Source organism: Pangasianodon hypophthalmus, chromosome 21 (assembly GCF_027358585.1).
Source record: "Pangasianodon hypophthalmus isolate fPanHyp1 chromosome 21, fPanHyp1.pri, whole genome shotgun sequence".
NCBI classification, from domain to species: Eukaryota; Metazoa; Chordata; class Actinopteri; order Siluriformes; family Pangasiidae; genus Pangasianodon; species Pangasianodon hypophthalmus.
Genome location: NC_069730.1, coordinates 11,448,010 through 11,471,049, shown reverse-complemented (window position 1 = coordinate 11,471,049; position 23,040 = coordinate 11,448,010). Strand labels below are relative to the sequence as shown.

The 23,040-nt window shown below is 40.8% G+C and overlaps 2 protein-coding genes across 4 annotated transcripts; one reads left to right on the top strand and one right to left on the bottom strand.

Moving 5' to 3' along the window:
• The first annotated feature begins 1,597 nt into the window (after positions 1 to 1,597).
• scg2b (secretogranin II b) lies at positions 1,598 to 4,641 on the top strand. 2 transcript variants are annotated; one of them, XM_026925127.3, is made up of 2 exons: positions 1,598 to 1,796; positions 2,445 to 4,641. In XM_026925127.3, the coding sequence occupies exon 2, from the start codon at positions 2,450 to 2,452 to the stop codon at positions 4,220 to 4,222; it is 1,773 nt and encodes a 590-aa protein (XP_026780928.3). In that variant the 5' UTR covers positions 1,598 to 1,796; positions 2,445 to 2,449; the 3' UTR covers positions 4,223 to 4,641. The 2 variants fall into 2 exon arrangements, with proteins under 2 accessions (XP_026780928.3, XP_026780929.3); XM_026925128.3 differs by lacking the exon at positions 1,598 to 1,796 and adding an exon at positions 2,175 to 2,313.
• Positions 4,642 to 4,944: 303 nt separating this feature from the next.
• On the bottom strand, positions 4,945 to 21,139 carry ap1s3b (adaptor related protein complex 1 subunit sigma 3b). 2 transcript variants are annotated; one of them, XM_026925046.3, is made up of 6 exons: positions 20,948 to 21,139; positions 18,109 to 18,258; positions 15,223 to 15,401; positions 6,825 to 6,933; positions 6,173 to 6,310; positions 4,945 to 5,774 (listed from the first exon to the last, which is right to left on the bottom strand). In XM_026925046.3, the coding sequence occupies exons 3-6, from the start codon at positions 15,399 to 15,401 to the stop codon at positions 5,739 to 5,741; spliced, it is 462 nt and encodes a 153-aa protein (XP_026780847.1). In that variant the 5' UTR covers positions 18,109 to 18,258; positions 20,948 to 21,139; the 3' UTR covers positions 4,945 to 5,738. The 2 variants fall into 2 exon arrangements, with proteins under 2 accessions (XP_026780847.1, XP_026780846.1); XM_026925045.3 differs by lacking the exon at positions 18,109 to 18,258 and having other exon boundaries at positions 20,948 to 21,127.
• Between the last annotated feature and the right edge of the window lie 1,901 nt (positions 21,140 to 23,040).

Genomic DNA, 23,040 nt, shown 5'->3' with positions numbered 1-23,040 from the left:
TTGAGGTCAATTTAAAGCAATTGATTAGAGACAGATTTATTTCAGCTTTAATTCACCAAGATGACTGACTTTTTAAATAACCTGGAAGATTCCAGAAATTGATTTAATGAATCTTCTGATTGGCCAATTGTCATAACGAGCTAATTGCAAATTCACGTGACTATAAAACGGCCAAACTGAAGTTTGCAAATGATCACCAGCAGTTTAGAGGAGTGTCCTCTGGTCAGATAAAACAAAAATGAATTCAAAGTACAGCATCCCAATTGTGAAGCATGGGGGTGGCAGCACCATGTTGTGGGGTGTTTTGAAAGAATACTTCCTAACATTTTTGCCATCAAGTTAGCTAGCTACATTGCTTATTGCTTGTTGCTAAAGAATTACTACCATGGGGGAGTTATTGCAGGGCATGTTGCAGCACAATGAAATGCTTCATATTATATTCATTTATTTATCTTCAGTAACCACTATCCCTATCCCAGAAACACTGGGCGTGAGGCAGGAATACACCTTGGATGGGATGTCAGGATATCGCAGGGCATAACACAAACACACACACACACACATTCACACCTAGAGGCAATCTAGCATTGCCAATCCACCCACAGGCACGGTTTTGGGAGGTGGGAGGAAGCCAGAGAATTGTGCCAAGGCAATCTCCATGGGCTTCCATTTCACCTCTTCAAAATAAAAACTTTTTGAGGCCCTCGAGGATCCCCTCCATCTAGGTGCCCTGGGTAGTTTCACTAATCACCCCGGCCTGTTTTTTTGGTTATTCAGCTATATGTAACATTGCAAGTCAGGACACTGACTATTTATGGCAAACAGTAAGGAGGAGGTTTGTTGGAGTAGTTTTTCTGCAGAGTACAGATATTTTAACTGATATCTTAACTGATATTTAGATATTTTAATTCAGATCTAAAGGAGTTTATACTTAGAGACGGTCAAGGTCAACAGTCGAGGTCAACAAGTAGTTGACCTCACCCTGACGATAGTGAAATAACTGTCTGGTTGATCCATGCCGAGATTCTATCAATTTCTAGGGACAGAGTGAGAGACTCAGTCATCACCACAGCATTTATCAGTATCTTTCTTCCCACTGCGGAGGATGGCTCCACCAGAACAACTCTGTCGCTCCCTGTGTGTGTGTGTGTGTGTGTGTGAGTCATCGCCAGAGGATTTAACTCCATGACTCCCGTACGTCAGAATGAAAACACAATGTACTGCGCAAATCTAACTGGGTTTTCTTCTAATAATACAAAATCATATATTTTTTAAAAAAACCAGACACATTACCGTGACGTGTCCCAAAATAAAAAAATATGACGTTTTGTCTAGGATTAGACAATTTCTTATTGCAATTTCTTATTTACTTTGTGCACGTGTTGGGTTTTTTTCTTTCTATCTCAGGTTGTGTGCATGGGCGTCACGCGAGAAAAGTCAGTTCTGTCAAAAGATAGCAATTTCCCCTCCACTGCATTGCCTTGTTCTTCACCTCGAAACAAAAATAGACGAGCACCTTCATGAATAAAGCAACAGAAATCAGAGAAAAAGTGTCAGAAGGCTTAAAATAAGAGCGGCTTCTCTGCTTGCTCAGGGCTCAGGCAGAGAGACGGGGACCGGCCCGGGCATTACGTGTGTGGCTGTGACGCACGCGGTCAGGTGTTGCCTCATATAGCGCGCGAGGGAGCTGTCCCGGTGCTGAAACCGGAGCCTACAGGCACGCGCTGAAGACACGCACACGGGGGAGATGCTCTTTTCGCTTCCATCCATTTTCTGAGCTCCTACCTCGCGAAAAGGTAAGGTCCCTGTTACCGATCGGCGTCTTCAGCTCTGATTTGGGCAAAGAATCAAAGCAAGCAGCCATAACAAAGATGGAGAAGCTCCTGTTTTTTTGTTTGTTTTTTTGTTTTTGTTTTTTCCTTTCTGTTTTGATTGTAATCAGTGTGGCTCAGGCGCGAGCTCATGATCTGCATGGATCTCATTTCACACCAGTTCAACGCATTTCATTTAGCTTCTGTTGTATTCGACGAAAAAAAAACAAAAAAAAAAACAAAACGTTAGCATTCATCAAAAATATGGCTCTAACTGAGTGACGGTAGCCACAAGTAAAAGGTTACCTTGACAACGCGGAGGGGGGCGGGGCTGGTGATGGGGGTGAGTCATCCGCCAGGCTACTGTAGTGGTTTAAAAACATGTTATGATGCGATACAGCTCAGTTGTGCTCAGGGCTCCGAGTGGCTGATCTTGTGGGGGATATAAATCATTTACACAGCACTTTAACTCTCATTCTGAGCAGAGCCATAGGAGCCTGAAGTGAGTACTGATTTTTGATTTAGTGCAAATGATTGCATTGGAAATATCCCGCTGTGATGTTAACTATATTGAGTATGTGTGTGTGTGTGTGTGTGTATGTGTGTGTGTGTGTGGTTTATTCCCTTGTTTAGGCGGCATGACGCGTTCATTAAGCAAGCTCTCGGGGCTTGTGCTGGTGGCTCTGCTGCACTGTGTGGCTGTGCATGGCGCCTCCATCACCCGTCACCACCGGCTGCGAGGCAGCAGCGGCAACCAAGACGCGTATCTGAGCCCCAACTCGGACATGATCAAAGCCTTGGAGTACATCGAGAGCCTGAAACGGCGCACCGACGACTCCGAGGGTCCCACCGGAGACTATGATGAAGTGGATAAATTCCGGCTCCTGGTGCAGCTCGCTTCTCTTCGGGACGAGGACGCGCCGGTGCGCGAGGACGCTGCCGCTGCCAGCTGGCCTGATAACAAAGCCCCGGAGTGGGTCCGAGCTCTGCTCAGGGTGCTGGAGCAAAGCGCAGACGGCGCGCTGACGCCCGGAAACGAGCGCCGCTTTCACAAGAGCAGACGGCCGGCGACTGAAGCCGAAAGTCCCGCGCCCGAGAACGGCGCCGTGGTGAGGCCTCACAAGAAATACCCACTCATGTTCGAAGACGAGGAAAACGTCCGGGACAAGAAGCGCGCCACGGAGGACCTGGACGAGCAGTACACCCCGCAGAGTCTCGCCAACATGCGCTCCATATTCGAGGAGCTCGGGAAGCTGTCCAACCCGCACAACCTGAAGCGGGACGACGCAGAGGCGGAGGACGAGGAAGAGGGTGAGGATGATGAAGATGACGAGGACGTGTACAGGCCCCGAAACGTGGCGTATGAAGACGTGACCGGAGGGGAGGAGTGGGTGCCGTTAGAGGAGCAGGTCGAGACCGAGGAGATGGTTAAGGGCAGTCATGAAGAGTTTGATCGGGGAGTAGAGGACAGCGACGAGGCGCGCGAGGTGATGGAGAGACGATCTGCGCTTGACGCCACAGATCGCGCAGATGACGACACAAAACTTGTGGACTACGTCTTGCTGAAGGTGCTGGAAATGAGCGATCAGGCGCAGAAGCGCGACCTGACAGACGCGCAGAGCGGCAGGAGGAGACTGCTGAACATGCCCTCTCTGCTCGACCCGCGGGCCATCAAACAGCTGCTGTCAGCCGTGTCCATGAAGCTCCAGATCCCGCCTGAAGATCTGGTCGGCATGCTGTTTATGGAGGAAACTCGGAAGCAGCAGCGTCTCCCTGAACCTCAGCTGGCGAGAAAAGCCAGCGCGCCCCGCTACCGGAGCCGCGTCATCAAGTACTACAACGGACGCCAACCGGAAGTCACAGTCAGCGACATTCCCGCTGACGTCAAGACTGAAGATATCCTAAAGGTCCTGGGGCTGGGAAACATGGCCAACAAGAACGCCAAGTATTTCGTCAAACCGAGACCGTATAAGACGGCCATGGCACGGTATCTGGCGCCGAGCGGGCGGCGCGGCGGCGTGTCGGTGCCGGAGCTCAGCAGAGCGCCCAGCAAGCGGAAGGATGATTACGACGACGCGGTGGATGAAGACGAAGTGGCCACCTTCCTGGCCGCCAAACTTTTAACCGAGTACCCCGATCCCAGCTCATCAGATCGCAGAAGAGCCGTGGACTCCTCGAACGCACTGTTTCCCTACGAAATTTACGAGGAAGCCATGAAAGATTACTTCGACCAGGTAGACTCGGGGAAGGGCGCGCCTGCGAAAAGAGACACGCAGGGCAAGGACGAGGCGGAAGTGCAGCAGAAAACCCCGACCGAGGTCGCGATCCCGGAGCAGGCTGACCAGCAGATCCCCGAGTCAGTAACCGAGGGAGAGAAAGAGCATCATACTAAACTGGTGGCTGGAATGTAGTGGCTGAGAATAAACCACAAGGGAACAGCATTCCTCTGTCCACATCCCTCTCCTTACAGATGCCTCGATTTCCTCAAGATTAACCAACGTTAAGTGCTTTAGGATGAAATTCTATATTATGTACATAATATACCGCATACAAACGTGCAAGAGTAAACGACATTTTGTCTGTTTTTTTTCTTTTTTTTTGGGTTTTTTTTGTTTGGGTTTTTAGTGTCTCCAGTGTATTTTTGCCACGTGCGTTAGTATGATGTGCCCTTGCTTCTGTTGAGCACTATGGAGCTTGGTATGGTCCTATCCTATGAGCTGTATCATTATTAGACAAAGGTGGATGTGAACCTCGTTTCTCAGTCATTTTGTACCTGTTCTGAAGTGTGAAATGACTCAAAGATTAATAAAGCATTACTGTATTATTTTTCCTCTCGCTGTATTGTGTTGATTTATTAACCCTGAGTAGGCTTTAAAGCCATTTCAATCGTAATGTCATGAAGAACTGTTTATCTCGACACTAGGCGAGATAAAAAAAAAAAAAAAGAAGAGACGGTACTCAAAGAAACAAATCCAGATGTTATACTGTAATGTGGCGCCACTGCTCTTCATCACCAAGCCGCCTGGGAAATCTTGAATGGAGAGAGACCGCCTACGTCATTACTGCATGACGTCACGTCAGCACTTGGACAGCTCCGGTAGGAACGCCAACAAAAACACGAGGGGACCGGAAATGTATCAAAATACATTTTAATGTCAGTATTAACAGTGTAGATTTTACAATTTAATCATCATAGCATAATAGCAAGTAATCATCTCAATGCATATAAAATCACTCTTCAAATGGTCTCGAAATTCAAAGAACTGCTTTGATAAGACATACACCATACTCATTAAAAATGTGCAGGAGACATACAATCACAAAGTAGGCACTTTACATTAATTTGAGGTTCAGTAGAATTATTGCAAAATCAACCCATTAATCTGGTATCAAGGTAAAAGAGGATGTGTATAGTGAAACTTCTCACCAAGCCGTGCAAACTGAGTCCTATATCAAACAGCTGCAAGGTGTTGCTAATAGACTTGTACAGTGTTCTTTACTCAAGTTCTCCCAAGGCCATACGCTGTCTGTATATTTTCTGCTTCAGATCCACCTATTCAAGTAACAAAGGAGCCGAACAGTGTAAAAAAAAAAAAAAAAAAAACAAAAAAAAAAAAAAATAGTGTTATAGTAGTGAAAATACCAGACAAGCACTGCACAAATACACAATAATGTAAGTAGGAACAACTACTGTTTAAAAAGTTCCATTTGAAATTGCAACTGGAAAAACCATAGAAAATATTTCTTCCAGATGTATTACACTCAGAGATTTCCTTCACATACAGACTTTTAACAGCAACTTCATATCTTCTAAGCTTCTATTAGAAAAGTGTAACCAGAAGCCATCTGTTTGTGAGTGTTGTAGCTGGAGACGGTGATATTTCCTTTTCGTTCCGCTGACGAGTGCTGCTTCCGTCTGAGAAGCTGCTAAAAGGCCGGCTTGCTCATGTACTCTTCCATCGTCTGGAGAGGAGAAACTGCAGTGAACTTTATATTCACAACCTTTCCACAAACTTCCATTTGCATTAATTAAGCTCTTCTTCAGGACTCATTAGTGGGTGTGTACCATTTGTGATAATTGCTCAGAAAGCATTAAGCCAGTATTATTAAATAAGCAGTCTTGCTTGCCCATATGTTCAGTGTATTCATGATGTTTATAAAAACAAATGTGTGTTCTAATTTGAGATTTTAATGACATTTCTAATGTGGTCTCATCTAATGTTAATATTAATATTAATGTACTGGTTTGGATGAAGCAAACCGCACTGAACTTTTTCTAAGGCGTCATGAATCATTTTCTGCATGTCAGGACCTTTACAATGCTATGCAAGGTCTCTGCTTGAGTGTGCTGAATCTCTCACCTCCTGCAGCATGTCTGAAGCCTCGATGGATTTAGCGATGGACTGTTTCGATGTTTCCTGTATCTCTCCCCCCATTAGGAACTCGTCCAAGATGAAATATGCCTTCTCAAAGTTAAAGATGATGTCCAGCTCACACACCTGAGGGAACAGGTCAAAATTATACAGTATTATAAGCTAAGATACTTTTTTTTAATCACCCTGAGATGTGCCTCTCCTTGTGAGGAAGAAGAGTCTTCTGAAAATAACTTATGTTAGTAAGAAAACCTGCTATGACTGTATTATACAACTGCACCTTTTATTTCTTCTATAAGAGACTACAGTAGATTGAAATAAAACTGAAATAAACATATTCTATTCGAAACAATACTATTAGCAGTATCAGGAATGTTAAATCAGGAGTGCTGCAAAAACTCCTTATCTTTCAAGGTCAACTTCCTAGGAGTTTGGATATGAATTATATACTGAAAAAGCTTTGATCTGTAGAAGCAGGTCTGGAACTGAAGTCTTCGGTGGAACTATCCTGGAACAGGGTGTGGACCTTTGCTTTAAATTCCTCAGGTCTATGTTCACAAAAGATTAATAATTTCTTACGGTTGTATGAGGATGTGGTGGGTCATAGTGATATTGTACATAAGAGTTCACATAGACTTACATTGCCAAAGTACTTATCAAGCAGTTCAACATATCGATGCAGCACTTCCAAAGCCAGCAGCTCGTTGTCCTGGTCCTCCAAACCACAGCAGAAATACAGACTGGCATACCTGTGTACACAGCAGCAAATCACGTGTTACTGGCAAAATCATAGTTTGTTTGCATTTAAAAATGTAAATTAGGATGGCCAGCCAAATCAGATTACAGTGTGAACAAGCAAAATGGGGAAAAAAAGCACAGAAAATGACACAAATAACTGGCAGTGTTTACAAGAAACATTGAGATTTATACTCAGACTATTTAAACCAACACAAAACTCCATTCAGTCAATAAAGTGTTCTTGCTTCAATTGGTGAAAAGAAAACAAAGCTCTAAGCGAGAACATGGAAACAGAATAAGGAAATCTATCAAGAATGTAAAATGCTGCTGGAGCTAGTGAAGACTAGTGACGTGTGTAATAAAGTGATGCTGATCTTATTATGAGAAAAAGTCTCCTTATTACTTGAAAGCATCTTGGTATTATGAGAAAATTATTATTATGTGAAATGCATCAGATTATTACAAGAAAATGAGATGGCACAGTTGACAAAATTAGTCAAATTTTACTTCATGCCTAACTACAGTGCGATTTTAATGTCACTGTTGACGTGTAGACAAAATTGTCATTAGTATACGCATATTATGAAGGATTGTTGAACGCGAGTGTTTATAGACACTGCTGTATTCCTAGCTGATCAACTTGAATGACATGGGAAAACTTCAATTAGCAAAACACTGTCAGGCTTTTATTAAAAATGTTGGATCCTCGTGGAGTTGAGACGCGACGCTGAAATCGCCTTCAGCATGTGGCGGTGAGGGCGTGGTCACGTGCTGGTGCTTGAATAGGAGAAGGAGTTCCCGAGTGCTAATGAATGATGAATGGGTGATTTATATGTCTGACAGGGAGCTGGTGAATGGCAGACAGAGAGATGGTGCAGTATTTATTATGCTTATTCCTCTGTGCTTTTCAGCCCAGAGATATGCATATGAATGAAATGGCAAACGTTAACAGAAAAGACTCAAGAAGCTTCGACACGCCAGTTCAGCAGGAATATGTCTTTTCAGGGTTTCCCATTATAACAAGATGCTTTCCTGGTAATATCAATGCTGCTGAGATTTTTTTTTCATGAATGGCAGCTGTGTGCTTCTGTATGTACTCTGGTCACTACTTTCTTTCTACTGACATAAAGAAAAAGAAAAATGACATGCCATGGAATCCTCATCAATACACACACCAATAATAAGTCAATAATAAATCTCTTTATACTAATTTCTCCAAATTTAGCTGTTGCTTCTGCCTTATTACTTAAAGCCATGATGATGATTGACAGGGGAGAGAGGAAGGTCAGTCCATCCTCACCAGAGAGCAGGGCTCTGATCATAGGATGAAAGCTTAGAATGTTGTACCAGTCGAAAGCTAAATACAATTTAACAGCATGATCTGAAAGCTAGACATATGAGTCCCTCACTCGTTCAGCCATATCCTGAGAGCTTTCCACTGTGCAAATAAACTACCACCCACACTAACGTCAAATAAATGATTCAGGCCATCTGTGAGGCCCCACATTAAGCAAGATTTCCGGTTTACAGAGGGCAGGTTTTCTGACCGGCCAGGGGAAACGTCTCTGAATCATGTGTCCTCATATACAATGGCTCTAATAGAGGCTCTTCCTGGGTCACTTAAGTGTAGTAAAACCAAATAGACTTGTAGTGGAGACGTGAAGGCAATTTGCCAGTCATTTACAGCTTTATTAGCTGAATGATGGGAAACTGTGGGATTCCCCAGCATTCAAATCTCTGTGTGTAGTTTCAGCTACACCTAAAAGTTTGGACACACTTGCTCATAGAAGGGTTTTCTTCATCTTTTTAATAACTTCTACTATTTTAGAATAATAAAGAACCATCCGGAGATCGTGAGTTTGAATCCCGATGATACCACAACCATCCATGGCCAGGAGCCAAGAGCCAAACTGGCCAGACTGCATACTCTCTTCCCGGTCAATCACAGCAACAGTAACGAATCGAGGGTGTCTGTGAGCTCGTGTATGTGGAAGAGGGCAGATAGCACTTTCCTCCAACTAAGTTACACTGCCCTGTGACTCAGTTTGAAAAGAGTTGGCTTCGTGTGTCGCAGAAGAAGCACATATGTGCCCTCACCCTCGCCGGTTAGTAGCTTTCGTATGATAGGGGAGAGCTGGCCGGTTGGTGTGAATTGGGGTAAAAATACAAGAAGAAGAAGAAGAAGAAGAAGAAGAAAAGACATTACTAAAATAACACTTATGGAATTATGCAGTGACAAAGAATAGTGTTAAACACAGTCCTGTGGTCACATTCCTGAAGCTTTGTACACTTTTGGCATTTTCTAAACCAGTTTCACTAGGAAGCTTCTCCTAGGGGGAGTTTCTTAAAGTTTCCGAATAGACCAAGCACTTGATGAATTCTTCTCTTAATTAAAAATGAAATATACTTTGTCGTAAGTAAAACAATTCTGTTTAAAAAAACAAATATAAGCATTAACTTCACTATTTACATTTGCCTTATTAACAAAATTCAAACAACGGCTTTTAGCAAAATATCGTTAAGGTTCATAAATACATATTTAATACAGTGTGTCTAAATTTGTCACTGCTATTGTATGTTGTCATAAACTTTGCTCAAGTCACAGGCGTTTCACTGAAATCCAGAGTTGTAGGTTTGGTGGTGTAAACGTCAGAAAAGCAACATACCTCTTTTTCCAGTGCAACAGTATCTATGACATTTTATGGCTATGATCTCTGTAGATATAGGAAAGCCAGATGCCATGTTGGACTAAAACAAACATCACATCACTCTCTTGATCAGGTTGACTTTCCATTGAACAATGACGACTGTCTTTCCATACTGAACTTTTGGAGTCCACCAAGTAAGTTTGTTTGTTTTCGAAAATGCCGACATATTGTGCACCACTTGGATGTAAAACTCTTTGACAAAGATGGAACTCAGATAGAACATGCAAGTGCCTTGTATACCTTCTCTGTAACTCAACCTCAGTTCTTAGCTAATCTTCTTTATTTTTTTTTTTTTTGTAGTTCAGGTAAAGTTCAGTAGGATTAGTTTTGCGATTGGATTTTTAGTATTTTATATTTGTACCGTGATTTAGTCAGTCAGATTTAGCTCACACTGCTCTTCGATCGTTTTATGACTATGCTGTTGTAAAAGTATTTTTGCATGAAGTTGATACTTTATGATGTTATGTGATATTGTTGTATTGCAGTTATCCTAGTATTGCAGTTATGTGATTTTTTCTGTAGCAGTCACCATATTTGGGACTGAATTTCTGGTTTCACAGATACATACCATAATACAACAAGAGGTGAAATATGGCTAAAATTACTCACCTTTCTTCAGAAGGGAATAAACAGTACTACAAAGAAATTGATAAAGAAGACTGCAATCCTTATGCACTTTCCTCTGAACTGCTGATTTTGTGTTTTACTGACATATGTATTTATCTCATACACAACCCCGTTCCCGTTCTGTAGAGTGTGTCAAAGTGTTTAAGAGAAGAGAAATCTACCAGCTCTTCATGTTTAGGTGGGTAAAGGATCCCAAGGTGTTTCCTCAGGAGGGGGAAACTGTCATTATAGGAAGAGAAAGTCAATATCAGCTAAGTAATTAACTTTTGCTAATATTAACAATACTTGCTGCTGAGATAAATTCACCAGCTGTCCCATAATGTAGCTAGCCGTCTAACTGTAGCTATGAGGCAGGACGACAGGAACGGTCTGCTGCACTGCTGCTAGTTGAAGATGTGTTGTATGTATGTCTTATCAGAATAAATGAAAATAAACTTATGCACAGACACAAGAACACTGATGCAGTCAGTCCCCTATTCGGTCCTCAAAATGGCAGCAGTTAAACAGTGTGACATCACATGAAATGGAAGAATATGAATAAAATAAGTATGGGGATCGCTAGACTCATTTATTATTTTCAGGTTCGTATTATAGTTGTTCTTAATAGGAGTAACTAGATTTAAAAGTATCAATAGCAGTATAGCATTAGCATACTTCCTATTGCTTTGATGCAGTTTCTAGCAGTTAGACTCTGCAATATGCAGAAATGTATAGTCTGTCTGTAACAAAGCAAATTTTCTGAATATAAAGTTACAGCTGATTCTATCAGGGTAGGACTTCATTGCTCCATAAACCTCCACTGGCTTACAAACAATTCTTGCCCCTGCTAATATGGTCGTAACATTGACATGTGAAACTAGTGGCTAATGCAGCATCTAATTTTAATATTAGTGACATTCAACTAAAAACATGAGCTGAATTCTGTAATATATGTAATATTACAAAGAAAGACAGTGATTTTAACCGTTTCGCTGCATTCGACCAAAGGTCTCAAAACTCAAAGTCTGACCGCTGATTAGGAAAAACCACAGAGTTCACCGACCTCCAAGTTCAGCAAGTGATGCCAAATCAACATGGCTGCTCCCAGCATCAGCAGTAAACAAAGTAGTGCTTCTTACCTTTAAATGAGTCATGCTGGATATACAAGTATTTGCTTTAGATCAATCAACATACAGACATATTTGCTTGTTAAATCTGTAACAATGACTATACATTTCACTGTTTTGAGGAGGAAAATACTGTATACATCACTCATCACAGTTAGCAGGCTAGCTTGTTGCTTACAGAAGACATATATGGAGGCATTCCCAGTTTGTACCCCGAACACATGGAGATCAAAAATGACATAATTCCGAGCTCCAATGCAGAAACAATCCCGTTCAGGTTAAGCAACAAGTTCAATTCAATTCAGTTTTATTATAGTATAGCGCTTTTAACAATGGACATAGTCACAAAGCAGCTTTACAGAAATAAATACATTCAGGATATAAATTGTAAATGTATGAATTTATCCCTAATGAGCAAGCCAGAGGCGATGATGGCAAAGAAAAACTCCCTGAGACGATATGAGGAAGAAACCTTGAGAGGAACCAGAATCAAAAGGGAACCCATCTTCATCTGGGTGCTAATGGATAGTGCAATTACAAATAAATCCCTTCTATAACTGTGTACTACATGGACAAATAGTGCAATTGTGTAACCAGTAAGTTCATCACAGTTTTCACAAGAAGTTCAGTTTGTTGAACCTATCCACTGTCCACTGAAGGAGTCCTGAGTACGAAGCTGCTCGTGGCAACCGCAGCCCCAAAGCCACCACAACAATCGCAGTCCCAAGCCATCACAGTACAACTCCCCAAGACACAACAAGTGGGGCAACAAACATAGGAAGAACTTAGGGAACTAAGTAGAAATAATACTGAGCTTTCTGTCTACAATTAAAACAGCTACCATCCTCATTACAGATGGCTATTTGCACTGCCCACTAATGTTATTTTGGTTTTGAGACACCAGCTCAAGACTTCACCACACGAGGAAACATTATACTGTACAGTAGAGAAAAACAACTCATCCATTAGAATACGAAACCGCTCATTGAAATAAGGTCACAGAAACATAGTAATAGTAAGTTCATCCTGGGACAGCTACAAGTGAGAGCAGTGATAGTCTAATGTGTGTCTGTGGTGAGAACAATAGTGTAGAGAGCAGGCTGTGTGGGACATGAAGGGATTATTGTCAGCTCTGAAAAAAAAAAAAAGATTCTTAGCGGTCTAATCATGATGTCAGCCTTTGGCATCAGTGTGAAGCTTCTGAACTGGCTTCATGGAAAACAACAAACTAGATTATTATTTAACTGGATTATCACTCCACCTATTTAGTGTTTGTTGATATTCTGTTCCCATTTTCATGTTTGAGATCTGCTTTTGTCCAAAGTGGTTTACATCAGCCATTTGAGCAACATCTTGAAGTTAAACACTTCTCTAAAGGGCACAATGGCAGTAGCCATGAACAAACATTAACCAACCCAGCAGTCAAAGCACAGGTATTACACCACTACAATACAGTGGCTTAGTGCACTGAATGTACACTATATGGACAAAAGTTTGTGTACACCTGACCTTCGTACCCACACTCACTGTTGCCACAAAGCTAGAAGCACACAACTGTCTAGAGTGTCTTTATATGCTGTAGCATTAGGTTTTTGCTTCCACTGGGGCCCAAACATGCTCCAGCATGACAATGCCACTGTGCACAAGTGAGCTCCATGAAGACACGGTCTGCAAAGTTGGAGTGGAAGAACTCGAGTGGCTGCACACCAGGCCTCCTCACCTGACTTCAGTGCCTGACCTCACTAATGCTCTTGTGGCTGAATGGATGAAAATCTTCACAGTCATGCTCCAAAATCTATTGAAAAACCACCCCAGAAGTGTGGAGGTTATATTAACAGCACAGTAAGACTAAATCTGGAAGGAGATGTTCAACAAGCACATATGGTTGCGATTGGTCATGTGTCAACTTAATTGCAACAACTGTGTCATCATATCCTGTAATGAATAGTAGCATTCTGGCTGCCACTTTGAACACTGTTTAGGTACTGAAATGCACGACTGACGGTGAACAGGAACAGCCGATTAACTGCATATCCTGAATTAAGGTAAGCAGTAAGTAGCTAAGCACATTTTTTTACACTTGACTAGCTAAGTCATTTAAGCCTGGCGCAGTTGCTAATAAACACAGCACCATTAAACCAGCTAGCTAGCATTAGCATCAATCAGGGCATGTGCAGGACATAATGAAAATGGTCACTTAATATGTACAGTGGATATAAAAAAAAAAGGTTTTTTGTGACGTAAAAAAATGAAACCCAGATAAATCATGTCAGATCTTTTTCCACCTTTAATGTGATATAGCAACCAACAAAGTTCAACTAAAAAAAACAATGTTTCAGAAAAAAAGAAAAGAAAAAACACAATAACCTGGTTGCACCTTTTGCTTGTAATACAGCACTCTTTTTGGGTAAGAATCCACCAATTTTGCAATTTGGCAATTTCTCTTCCTTGCAAAAATGCTCCAGATCTATCAAATTACGAGGAGATCTCCTGTGCACAGCCTTCTTCAAGTCCTTTCATAGGTTTTTGATAGGATTTATATCTGGGCTCTGACTGGGACATTCCAAAACTTTGATCATCTTCTTCTGAAACCATTCCTTTGCTGACTTGGATTTGTGTTTTGGGTCATTATCATGCGGGAAGGTCAAATTTTTCTTCATTTTTAGCTGTTTTTTTTGCAGGTTTTGTGCCAACACAGATTGGTATTTGGAGCTATCCATGATTCCCTCTATCTTGACTACAGCCCCAGGCCCAGCTGAAGAGAAGCAGCCCCATAGCATGATGCTGCCACCACCATGCTTCACTGTGGATATGGTGTTGTTTGGGTGATAAGCTGTCTTGTTTTTGTGCCAAATAATCTTTTTGAATTTTGCCCAAAATGTTCTATCTTGGTCTCATCAGACCATAATATATTTTGCCCCATAGCTTGAAGTGACTGTATGTTTTAGTGAAATTTATATACTCTAGGATGTTTTTTTGTGAGAAAGGGCTCTCGTGTAGCCACTCTACCCCACAGCCCTGTATGTATGATAATTACTGTATGTATGATAATTACTTTTAAATATGAGTTTGAATGTGATTGGTTCATTCTGAGCACAGTCGAATGCACATTATAAAAGGATGTGCACATTTATGCACCCAGGTAATTGTTTGTTTGTTTTTTTTTTCTTTTTTCCCTAAAATATTTCTATTTGTTTTTCATTTGACCTGTGCTGGCTGCTATATCACTTTAAAGGTGGAAATGATCTGACAGGGTTCAGCTTGCTTTCATTTTTTACACCACAAAAGCCTGCAATTTTAACAGGGGTGTGTAGACTTTTATATCCACTGTATTGATAGTAGTTAGCTCACTTAGAGGAGAAAGAGATGCGAGGCTGTGGTCTCCAGCAGGATCAGGTCCCACACACACTGGTGGTTTTTCTGAGTTCGTCGAAAACATTTTGCTGGACAACAGATGTTTGATCTGTCCATTCACACTGAGAGGGACTAGCATTTATGACCATTGGTTTTCGAGTAGTCAGGTTCTTTGAAATGCTGGCTAGTCAGATTCTTTGAAATGCTGGTACATGTTGCTTCATCCCCGTGAATAGCACAAAGCCATTTCTTTCTCACAAGCACAATGGTGGGAAATGAGTTAGCTTGAATTATTTGTGCATGTTTGGACATTGCAGTAATAGAGAGCTGTATTTACGGCCATTGTTCACCATCTCACCAGATGTTCTGAAACACTACTACTTATGCTACTGCATTCACAAACATGGAAGTACGAAAAAGGTCCATTCTTTGATAAGTTGAAACCTTTTGAAAGCAAAGCCAGTACAGGAATCACTTTTTGTTTTTCCAGCTGGATCCTCCTCACCTCTTATAGACAATCTTCAGATCTCTCCAGTGCAGGAAGTTACACGTGCGCGGTTTTCGAGCCAGCACCATGGTGGTCATGTCCCGTATGATCTTCTTCTTCTCTCGCTCAGCCAGTGGCAGGAACCACTTCTGCAGCCGTAGCTTCCCTTGGCGACTGAAGAGCAGCAGAAAACGCATCTACGGGACACACCACATAAAGACAAAAGGAAAATAGACTGACAGATAAATAAAGCTTTAACCAAAGGTTTTAGTGAAAATTAAGCTATTAGAATAAGAACAGTGAGGACCGTGTTTCAGCTCAGCACAAGGTTTAAAATTAAATAGCTTCCCTTGACATCTAAAGGTCAGTGGAAAATGCATCCACACAACACCCCTCCCCCCCCTCCACACACACACACACACACACACACACACAATGATTAGAAAAACAAAACAAAAAAATACAATAAATTAATACGCATAATGACATAAGTAATTTTCATATTTTTTTAATTGAGAACTGTCTAAACTAATATCACAACATAGCACTGTATAAGTAAGTTAATCACAATCATATGATCAATCCAAAATAAAGGACCACTGCCTTGTTTTATTCAGCCTGCATGAAACTGCAAAAAATAATACTCAATATTTTCACATTGTTGACTCCAAATCCTGAAATGTAGCACTCAGTGTAGAGACCCACAAGTATGTTGAAAAAAGGAAAGTTGATGGATTGGGCAGGGAGATGGGAGACTAAGGACATGTTCTTAAAAATAATCCTATGAGAGTTTTTCTTAAATCTCTTTCGTAATATTATATAAAGTATATTTTAAAAACAGACATGTTAAAAAAGACTCAGTTTTTAATCAGCATAATAATGTCACCAGGGCTGAGTGATATGGCAATATAGTATTAATATCATGATAAAATAAGACACAATATGCTTTTCTAGGATATTGTGGATATTGTGATATCTGTGTATGTTTGTTTTTAATTAATTACAAACTGGCCTGAAGCAGCTGATTTTATGTTAATTTTTTTAAATTTTTGTAAATTTCTTACTTCTTTGTTAAATTGTTAAATTAAAAAATATATATTTTTAAATACAGAAATATAAAATACACTCTTTTTTGCAGACGTACAGATCATCGAACCATTATGTTGACGTTAAAACACTACTGTATTGCTGGCAGTATTTGAGTAAGCCTATAAATTCTGATTCATATCGAGCATTGTAGAAATGCCTTCAAGAACAAAGTTCCCACTGAATTTCCCACTGTATTTGATAATTATTTAGCAAGATGCTAAATTGTTATGTTTTCCCCTCACATGAAGAGTTATTGCGGCGTGTCATTGTGTCATATTGTTTGGATGGAATGGAAATAAGATTTTTAGCTGCATTTAGTATTTATCCTCCTGTGATGTGTGTAATGGTTGCTGTGCACTGATATACATAATCAAATCACTGAGTAAATCCATTCATTTATTCATTCCTTAATACTGGAACGAGATATAAGATGCATTTTTCTTTCTTTATTACAGTAAAGTCAAGGGTCAGCCTCCATCACCATCCGGCGAGTTGTGGATAATGCAGGATTTTGGCCCACAAACACTGACTAAGCACATGGAGGAGCTGCGAAACATCTGGTACACAGAAAAACAAATCTCTGAGTAAGCACTGCTATATGGGCTGTGAAAAAAATAAGGTTCACTTCCTTCTTCAGAAAAAATTCTTTTATAGCATAATCGGATCCAAACACTTAAAGGAAAAATGTTAAACATACACACTGTCCACTTTATTAGGATCACCTGTACAAATGCACATTAATGCAGGTATCTAATCAGCCAATCATGTGGCAGCAGCACAATGCATAAAATCATGCAGATACAGGTCAGGAGCTTCAGATAATGTTCACGTCAAACATCAGACTGAAGAAAAAGTGCAAGCTCTGTGACTTTAACTATGGCATGGTTGTTGGTACCAGTTGGGCTGGGTTGAGGATTTCAGAAACTGCTGATCTCCTGGGATTTCACACACAACAGCCTCTAGAGTTTACGCAGAATGGTGCAAAAAACAAAAACACTTAGTTTCACTCATTTTTCCCCATTCTGATGTTTGATGTGAACATGAACTGAAGCTCTTGACCTGTGTCTGCATGATTTTATGCATGAACGTGCAGGTGTTCCTATTAAAGTGACAGGTGAATGTATGTGTATCTTGTTTTGCTTATATCCATCAAATAAAAAATACAGTTCTGATACACTGTGCTAAATAACAGAATTCATTCCTTCATCATCTGGTCAGGGTCGCGGTGGATCCGGAGCCTATCCTCGGAAAACAGGACATGATGCAGGAATACACCCTGGATGGGACGCCTGTCCGTCATAGGGCTCCATCCAGCCCAGTGTTCACAGGATAGACTTTGGATTTACTGTGACCCTGAGCAGAATAAAGTGGCTACTGAAGATGAATGAATGAATATACTGATATCTTGTTAGCAGAAAAACTGAAGACTGTTTTTGCTAAGTCCATACTATTTAACACAGTTACCATAATGTCTCACAACCCTCCCTACACCTATCCTACACGTTGTAGCCTGGGGCAGGGGTGGAGGAGGGGGTTGGGGGGAGTCACAGTTGTTAATGATTTCTTACTCTATTAGCTAGAAACCTAAACCTTGAAAAAATGCAAATAAACAGGAACACTCCATGGCTATTCGTTCATTATGCTGTGTTAACTAAATGGGTTGTTTTAACTAAACAGGTTGTTGCACAGCTGCTAATGTTTTAAAAATGCCACAAATCAGCTCCAAAGTTTTATGAAAAGTGCCTAAAGAACTAATTTCTGTTACATTCATTCCTGATACAGTAATGATGCACAGCATGTAAATCAATAAAATACCTGAAATCAAAAGTTGTTAAAGCCAAGATATTTCTGGATGGAGAAGACGACACACACCCAGTCCAAGGAATAAGGAGGAAGTAGGAAAGGAATGAATGTGTTCATACAGCATGTAGAGACAAAGATACACACACGGGATTCGCTGTCTCACTTTCAAAAGAAAAAAGGCAGATGGGACCTTATAGCCATAATCAGGCACTAATACATTTCTGAAATAATGGAAGTGAAGTTTGGCGTATCTTCCCCTCTCTTAATAACAACGTGCTCAGAATACTAGAAGCGTAAACAAATTACTCCATGTCCCACATGTAAACGCTTTGAATGGGTGTGTCTGTGTTGTCTGTAAACACGGTAACTAAGAAAAAAAAACTTTGGCTCAGAGTGGAGAAGAAAGTAAGGTATGCAAAAGCTTTGAACGACGTACAGGCATATATCAGGTGTAATTAATGGTCCTAGAAGACTGTGTAGATCAGTCAGACAAGCACAGCTTCACAAATCCCTCACTGTGACTTCAAGAATGTGTTTCCCTGTCAGTCTCATCCTGGCTGTAGATTTAGGAGCTGAATTTCCTCCACTCTTATGTTCTCGATTCATTTTCCCTCTATTGTTCTAACACACACACACACACACACACACACTCACAGCTGCCTGCTGTTTCAGGAATACTGCTTACATGCACAGCGTACCCACATGCCCATGCAGTGCCTTTTGCTCATCCAGTACTTTATTATCATAAATTCACTTACTCTGCAGATTTAATGAGGATAGAATTACTGAATAAAATAAGCCACTGAAGAAGACTTTGTTTAATACCAAACATTAAACCACTGAAGAAGACTTTGTTTAATACCAAACATTAACTTCACTTTCCCCGATGAGCTCAGAATCTTAAATATAATAGTTCTTTGACAAATGGAAGCTAGGCCTAAGTATTGATTACTGGATCTAAAGCCTGGTGTGTGATTTGAGCTGTTTTTTAAGATTATTTGCTTGTCAGATTGTTAAGACAGTGCAATGTGACAAGTAATAAGATCATAACCTAGTGGAATGTAGTAAATGATGAACATCCTTAACAACAGACCTGTGGTTAAAAAAATCACCACATTCTACTAGGTTAGGAGTCGTGCAAACTGAAACATCTTTCAAAATGAGCTCGAGGTAATAAGGATATTTGTTTCTGTTCATGATAAGTTTATTTATAAGTTTATAAGAAGTTTGTCGTCGACTGGCTTTGGTCGCAATGGCGTTAAATCGGAGGCCGTTCTCAACTCGCTCAACTCATTTGCAATATCAGGCCACATCATACAGTGTGAAGTCAGCAAGGTTTGACAATCAGATGGTGGATGTTGTAAAAGTTAAATGTAGTATACGTAGTGTCTAGAGAAACAAGACAGTTCACCTCCTACTGCGGATGAAGGACCTTTGTTCGAAACTACACACAAATACACACACGCGTGCACACACACAAACACCACACACACACACACACACACACAAAACTGGTTACCACTGTGTATGATGAGGCATGCTGAATCTAATTTTTTTTTTTTTAAATCACATTTCATTCATGTTAATAATAATAATAATGATAATGATAATAATCTGCTTAAATCATAACCTAGATTTACCATTTGTACTTTAGTGTAATATCCAGATGTGACCATTTGTTCTTGACATTGACATGAAGTCCTCAAAGCAGATGCTGCACTATGGGGTCAAAGGTTTGTGGACACCTGACCATCTAAGCCATGTGTGTGTCTTCCCCTAACTATAGCAACAAAGCTAGAAGCACACAATTGTCAAGAATGTCTTTGTATGCTGTAGCATTAAGTTTTCCCTTCGCTGGAACTAAAAGGCCCGAACATGACAATGCTCCTGAGCACAAAGCGAGCTCCATGAAGACATGGTGTGTTAAGGTTGGAGTGGAAGAACTCGAGTGTCCTGCACGGAGCCCTGACCTCAACCCCACTGAACACCTTTGGGATGAACTGGAACAGTGACTGAGCCCCAGACCTCCTCGTCCGACATCAGTGCCTGATCTCATTAACGCTCTTGGAGCTGAATGAACACGTTCCCACAGACATGCTCCAAAATTTGGTGGAAAGCCTTCCCAGAAGAGTGGAGCTTATTATAACAGCAAACGGGGTCTAAATCTGGAATGACATTTTCAAAAAGGTGTCCACAAACTTTCGGCCATCCAGTGTACTTCTTTCCAATAACACAAAGCACGATTACATGTTTCACAATAAAATAATACAGAGACCTGCAGCCAAAAGCAAGCTATTTAATAATAACAGGTAAAGTGCTAAAAAAAAAAAAAAAAAACTCACAGAAAAGCATCACTTCTCTGAAAATCATACAACAGCTGTTTTTACATTAAACCTAAAAAAAAAAGTCCTGAGCTAAATGTCCAGGAGCCGTGCTGAGTGAAGGAGAGGCATTAGTAATGGCACCCTGCTTCTGCACATGGGTTTGTAAAGGATGGAACCAGTTTCGCCTGAAAGTGCTGACTTCACGGAAGTAGCTTATTACTGCCAGTACTAGGTAATGACACAAGGTCAGGAAATGAAAACACACTCAGAATTGCTACTTAATGCTTCTCTAACCTTCCTCCGTATTAAATAACTTATTTCCACTAAAAATATTGACTGACTTCCGCCAAAGTCAATCTGCGGCTAAATAACTCGGACAGAAGTTGAAGTAAACAGCTACCTGAGAGGAACAGGTGCAGGCTAGCAACCTGTCTTCTTCCTGTCAGAAAATTAATAAAAATAAAAAAAACACCTGCTCAAACACTAGCGACTAACTTGCGCTAAAAATATACATCTCTGTCACTTACCATTTTGAAAACCCAAGTGAAGTTTTGGAGTTAAAAGGGAGTTAATTTGTCGGCTGCTCAACCGGACACATCGTCCTCTCTCCCACAATGCTTCAAACAGAAAGTGCGGAACTCCTCCTCTGCGCGAGAGTCGGGAGTGTAATCCCAAACAACAACCTCCCGGACATAATAGTGCGCTACACAGGGCGTCTAAACCATTAGTTCATAACCTATGTAGTGCGCGTTTGTAGAATGGAGGGAGGTATTTGAACACGGCCACATTTTTTGCGTCAGCGAATCAGAGCTGCTACACCTGTTCGAGGGTGTGGAAGGAGGCGGGGTTTCAGGTGGAAATAAATGAAGCAAGCCTGTCTTCTGACTCAGTGTTTCTATTATGTATAACCAATACTGAATGTAATAGAGTCATAGAGCAATAGAGTATCTTAGATGATTATAACTAGAAACAACTGGACTGAAAATAACCTAATATATAGTCTAGTTTTCTGTTAAAAAAAAGTTTCATACACTGAACATGCCTAACACAGGACACCAACATATACCAGTGCTGTGTCTGTGTATCTGCAGATTGAGCTACCCCAGAAGTGTTTTTTTTAAATGTCTTTTTGGTGTAAACCTGTGTCTAGCCTATGTTTGTGCGGCTTCCCAAAATACACAATCACAATGTCTTAACATAAATTTTAAAAAAGGCCAGTACAAGGCTATGTACTTGGCATGATCACAGTCATAATCAAAATATGTTGATTAAAAGATTAAGAGTCCCGTAAACAATGTAGTATTTTTTTTTCTCGCTTAACTGAGTAGATGATCTATGTGTAAGAATATTAGCGCACAAATTAAATTCATAAAAGTACCGGTATAAAACAACAGGTTACTAGCTAGGCTATCTGAAAATAATTTAATTGATCTATCACAATCTGGCCACTAGAGGGCAATACATATGTCCATTTTCTGTACTGCGTATCCTACACAGGGTCACAGGGAGCCTGGAGCCTATCCTAGGGAACTTGGGGCACAACACGGGTCAGGGGACACCCTGGACAGGGTGCCAACCCATCGCAGGGCACAATCACACACACATTCACTCACCACAGACAATTTAGAGATGCCAATCAGTCTACAGTGCATGTCTTTGGACTGGTGGAGGAAATCGGAGTACCCAGAGGAAACCCCTGAAGCACAGGGAGGATATGCAAACTCCAACCACGCAGGGTGGAGGTGGGTATCAAACCCCCAACCCTGGAGATGCGAGGCAATCATGCTAATCACTAAGCCACCGCGCCCCCATGGGGATGCATTTGACTCAATAACACAAGCACCTGCATTAAAATGTTATACCACTGCACTGTTGAAGCTTCGAATGAGATTGGTCAGAAGGTGTTGATTAATTTATAAAGAAAATAAATCAACACTTTCTAACCAATTCAAGAATTCAATTCCATTGTGGTATAAAGAAAATAAATCAACACCTTCTGACCAATCAGATTTGAGAAAATTCAACATCATTGCAGTATAAAGTCTGTTATACAACAATGATGTTGAATTTGTGAATCTGATTGGAGTAGGATGGTAACAGTAATTCTGTTTTCCATTGTGCTGCCTCGTGATGACTATTTTACTATATTTAACGTCCCTGTCATGTTTTATTCCTAACTTGAAGTATGTTTAACAGACATTAAGATCCATTTGATGCTATGAGGAGTTTTATTTCCTCCTCACAGACAACCTAGATATGTGAAATTATTACAGCACTTACATTCACTCTGCAAACTAATTATCCGTCTGTAACAATAGTCTAAATTAAGCTACCTGAATATCAGCCCCTAACTGAAGTAGAGAGCGCCAGACAGAACTACAGTAGACACGTGTGACCCTGTGAGATTAGACCAGGCCCTGAGGAGAGGAGCTGAGCTCATGTCTCTGTAACATCATGTGGTTCATCAAAGGAATGCAAGAGTATACCAGCTATTATTATTATTATTATAGACTACAGTATTTAAATTTGCTTTGCTAGTTCACTTTTGCACTTTATAAATGGTAATGTTGCAAGCAGATGATAGTTGTTTAGTCCAGCTTAGAGTTAGCTGCATACAGAT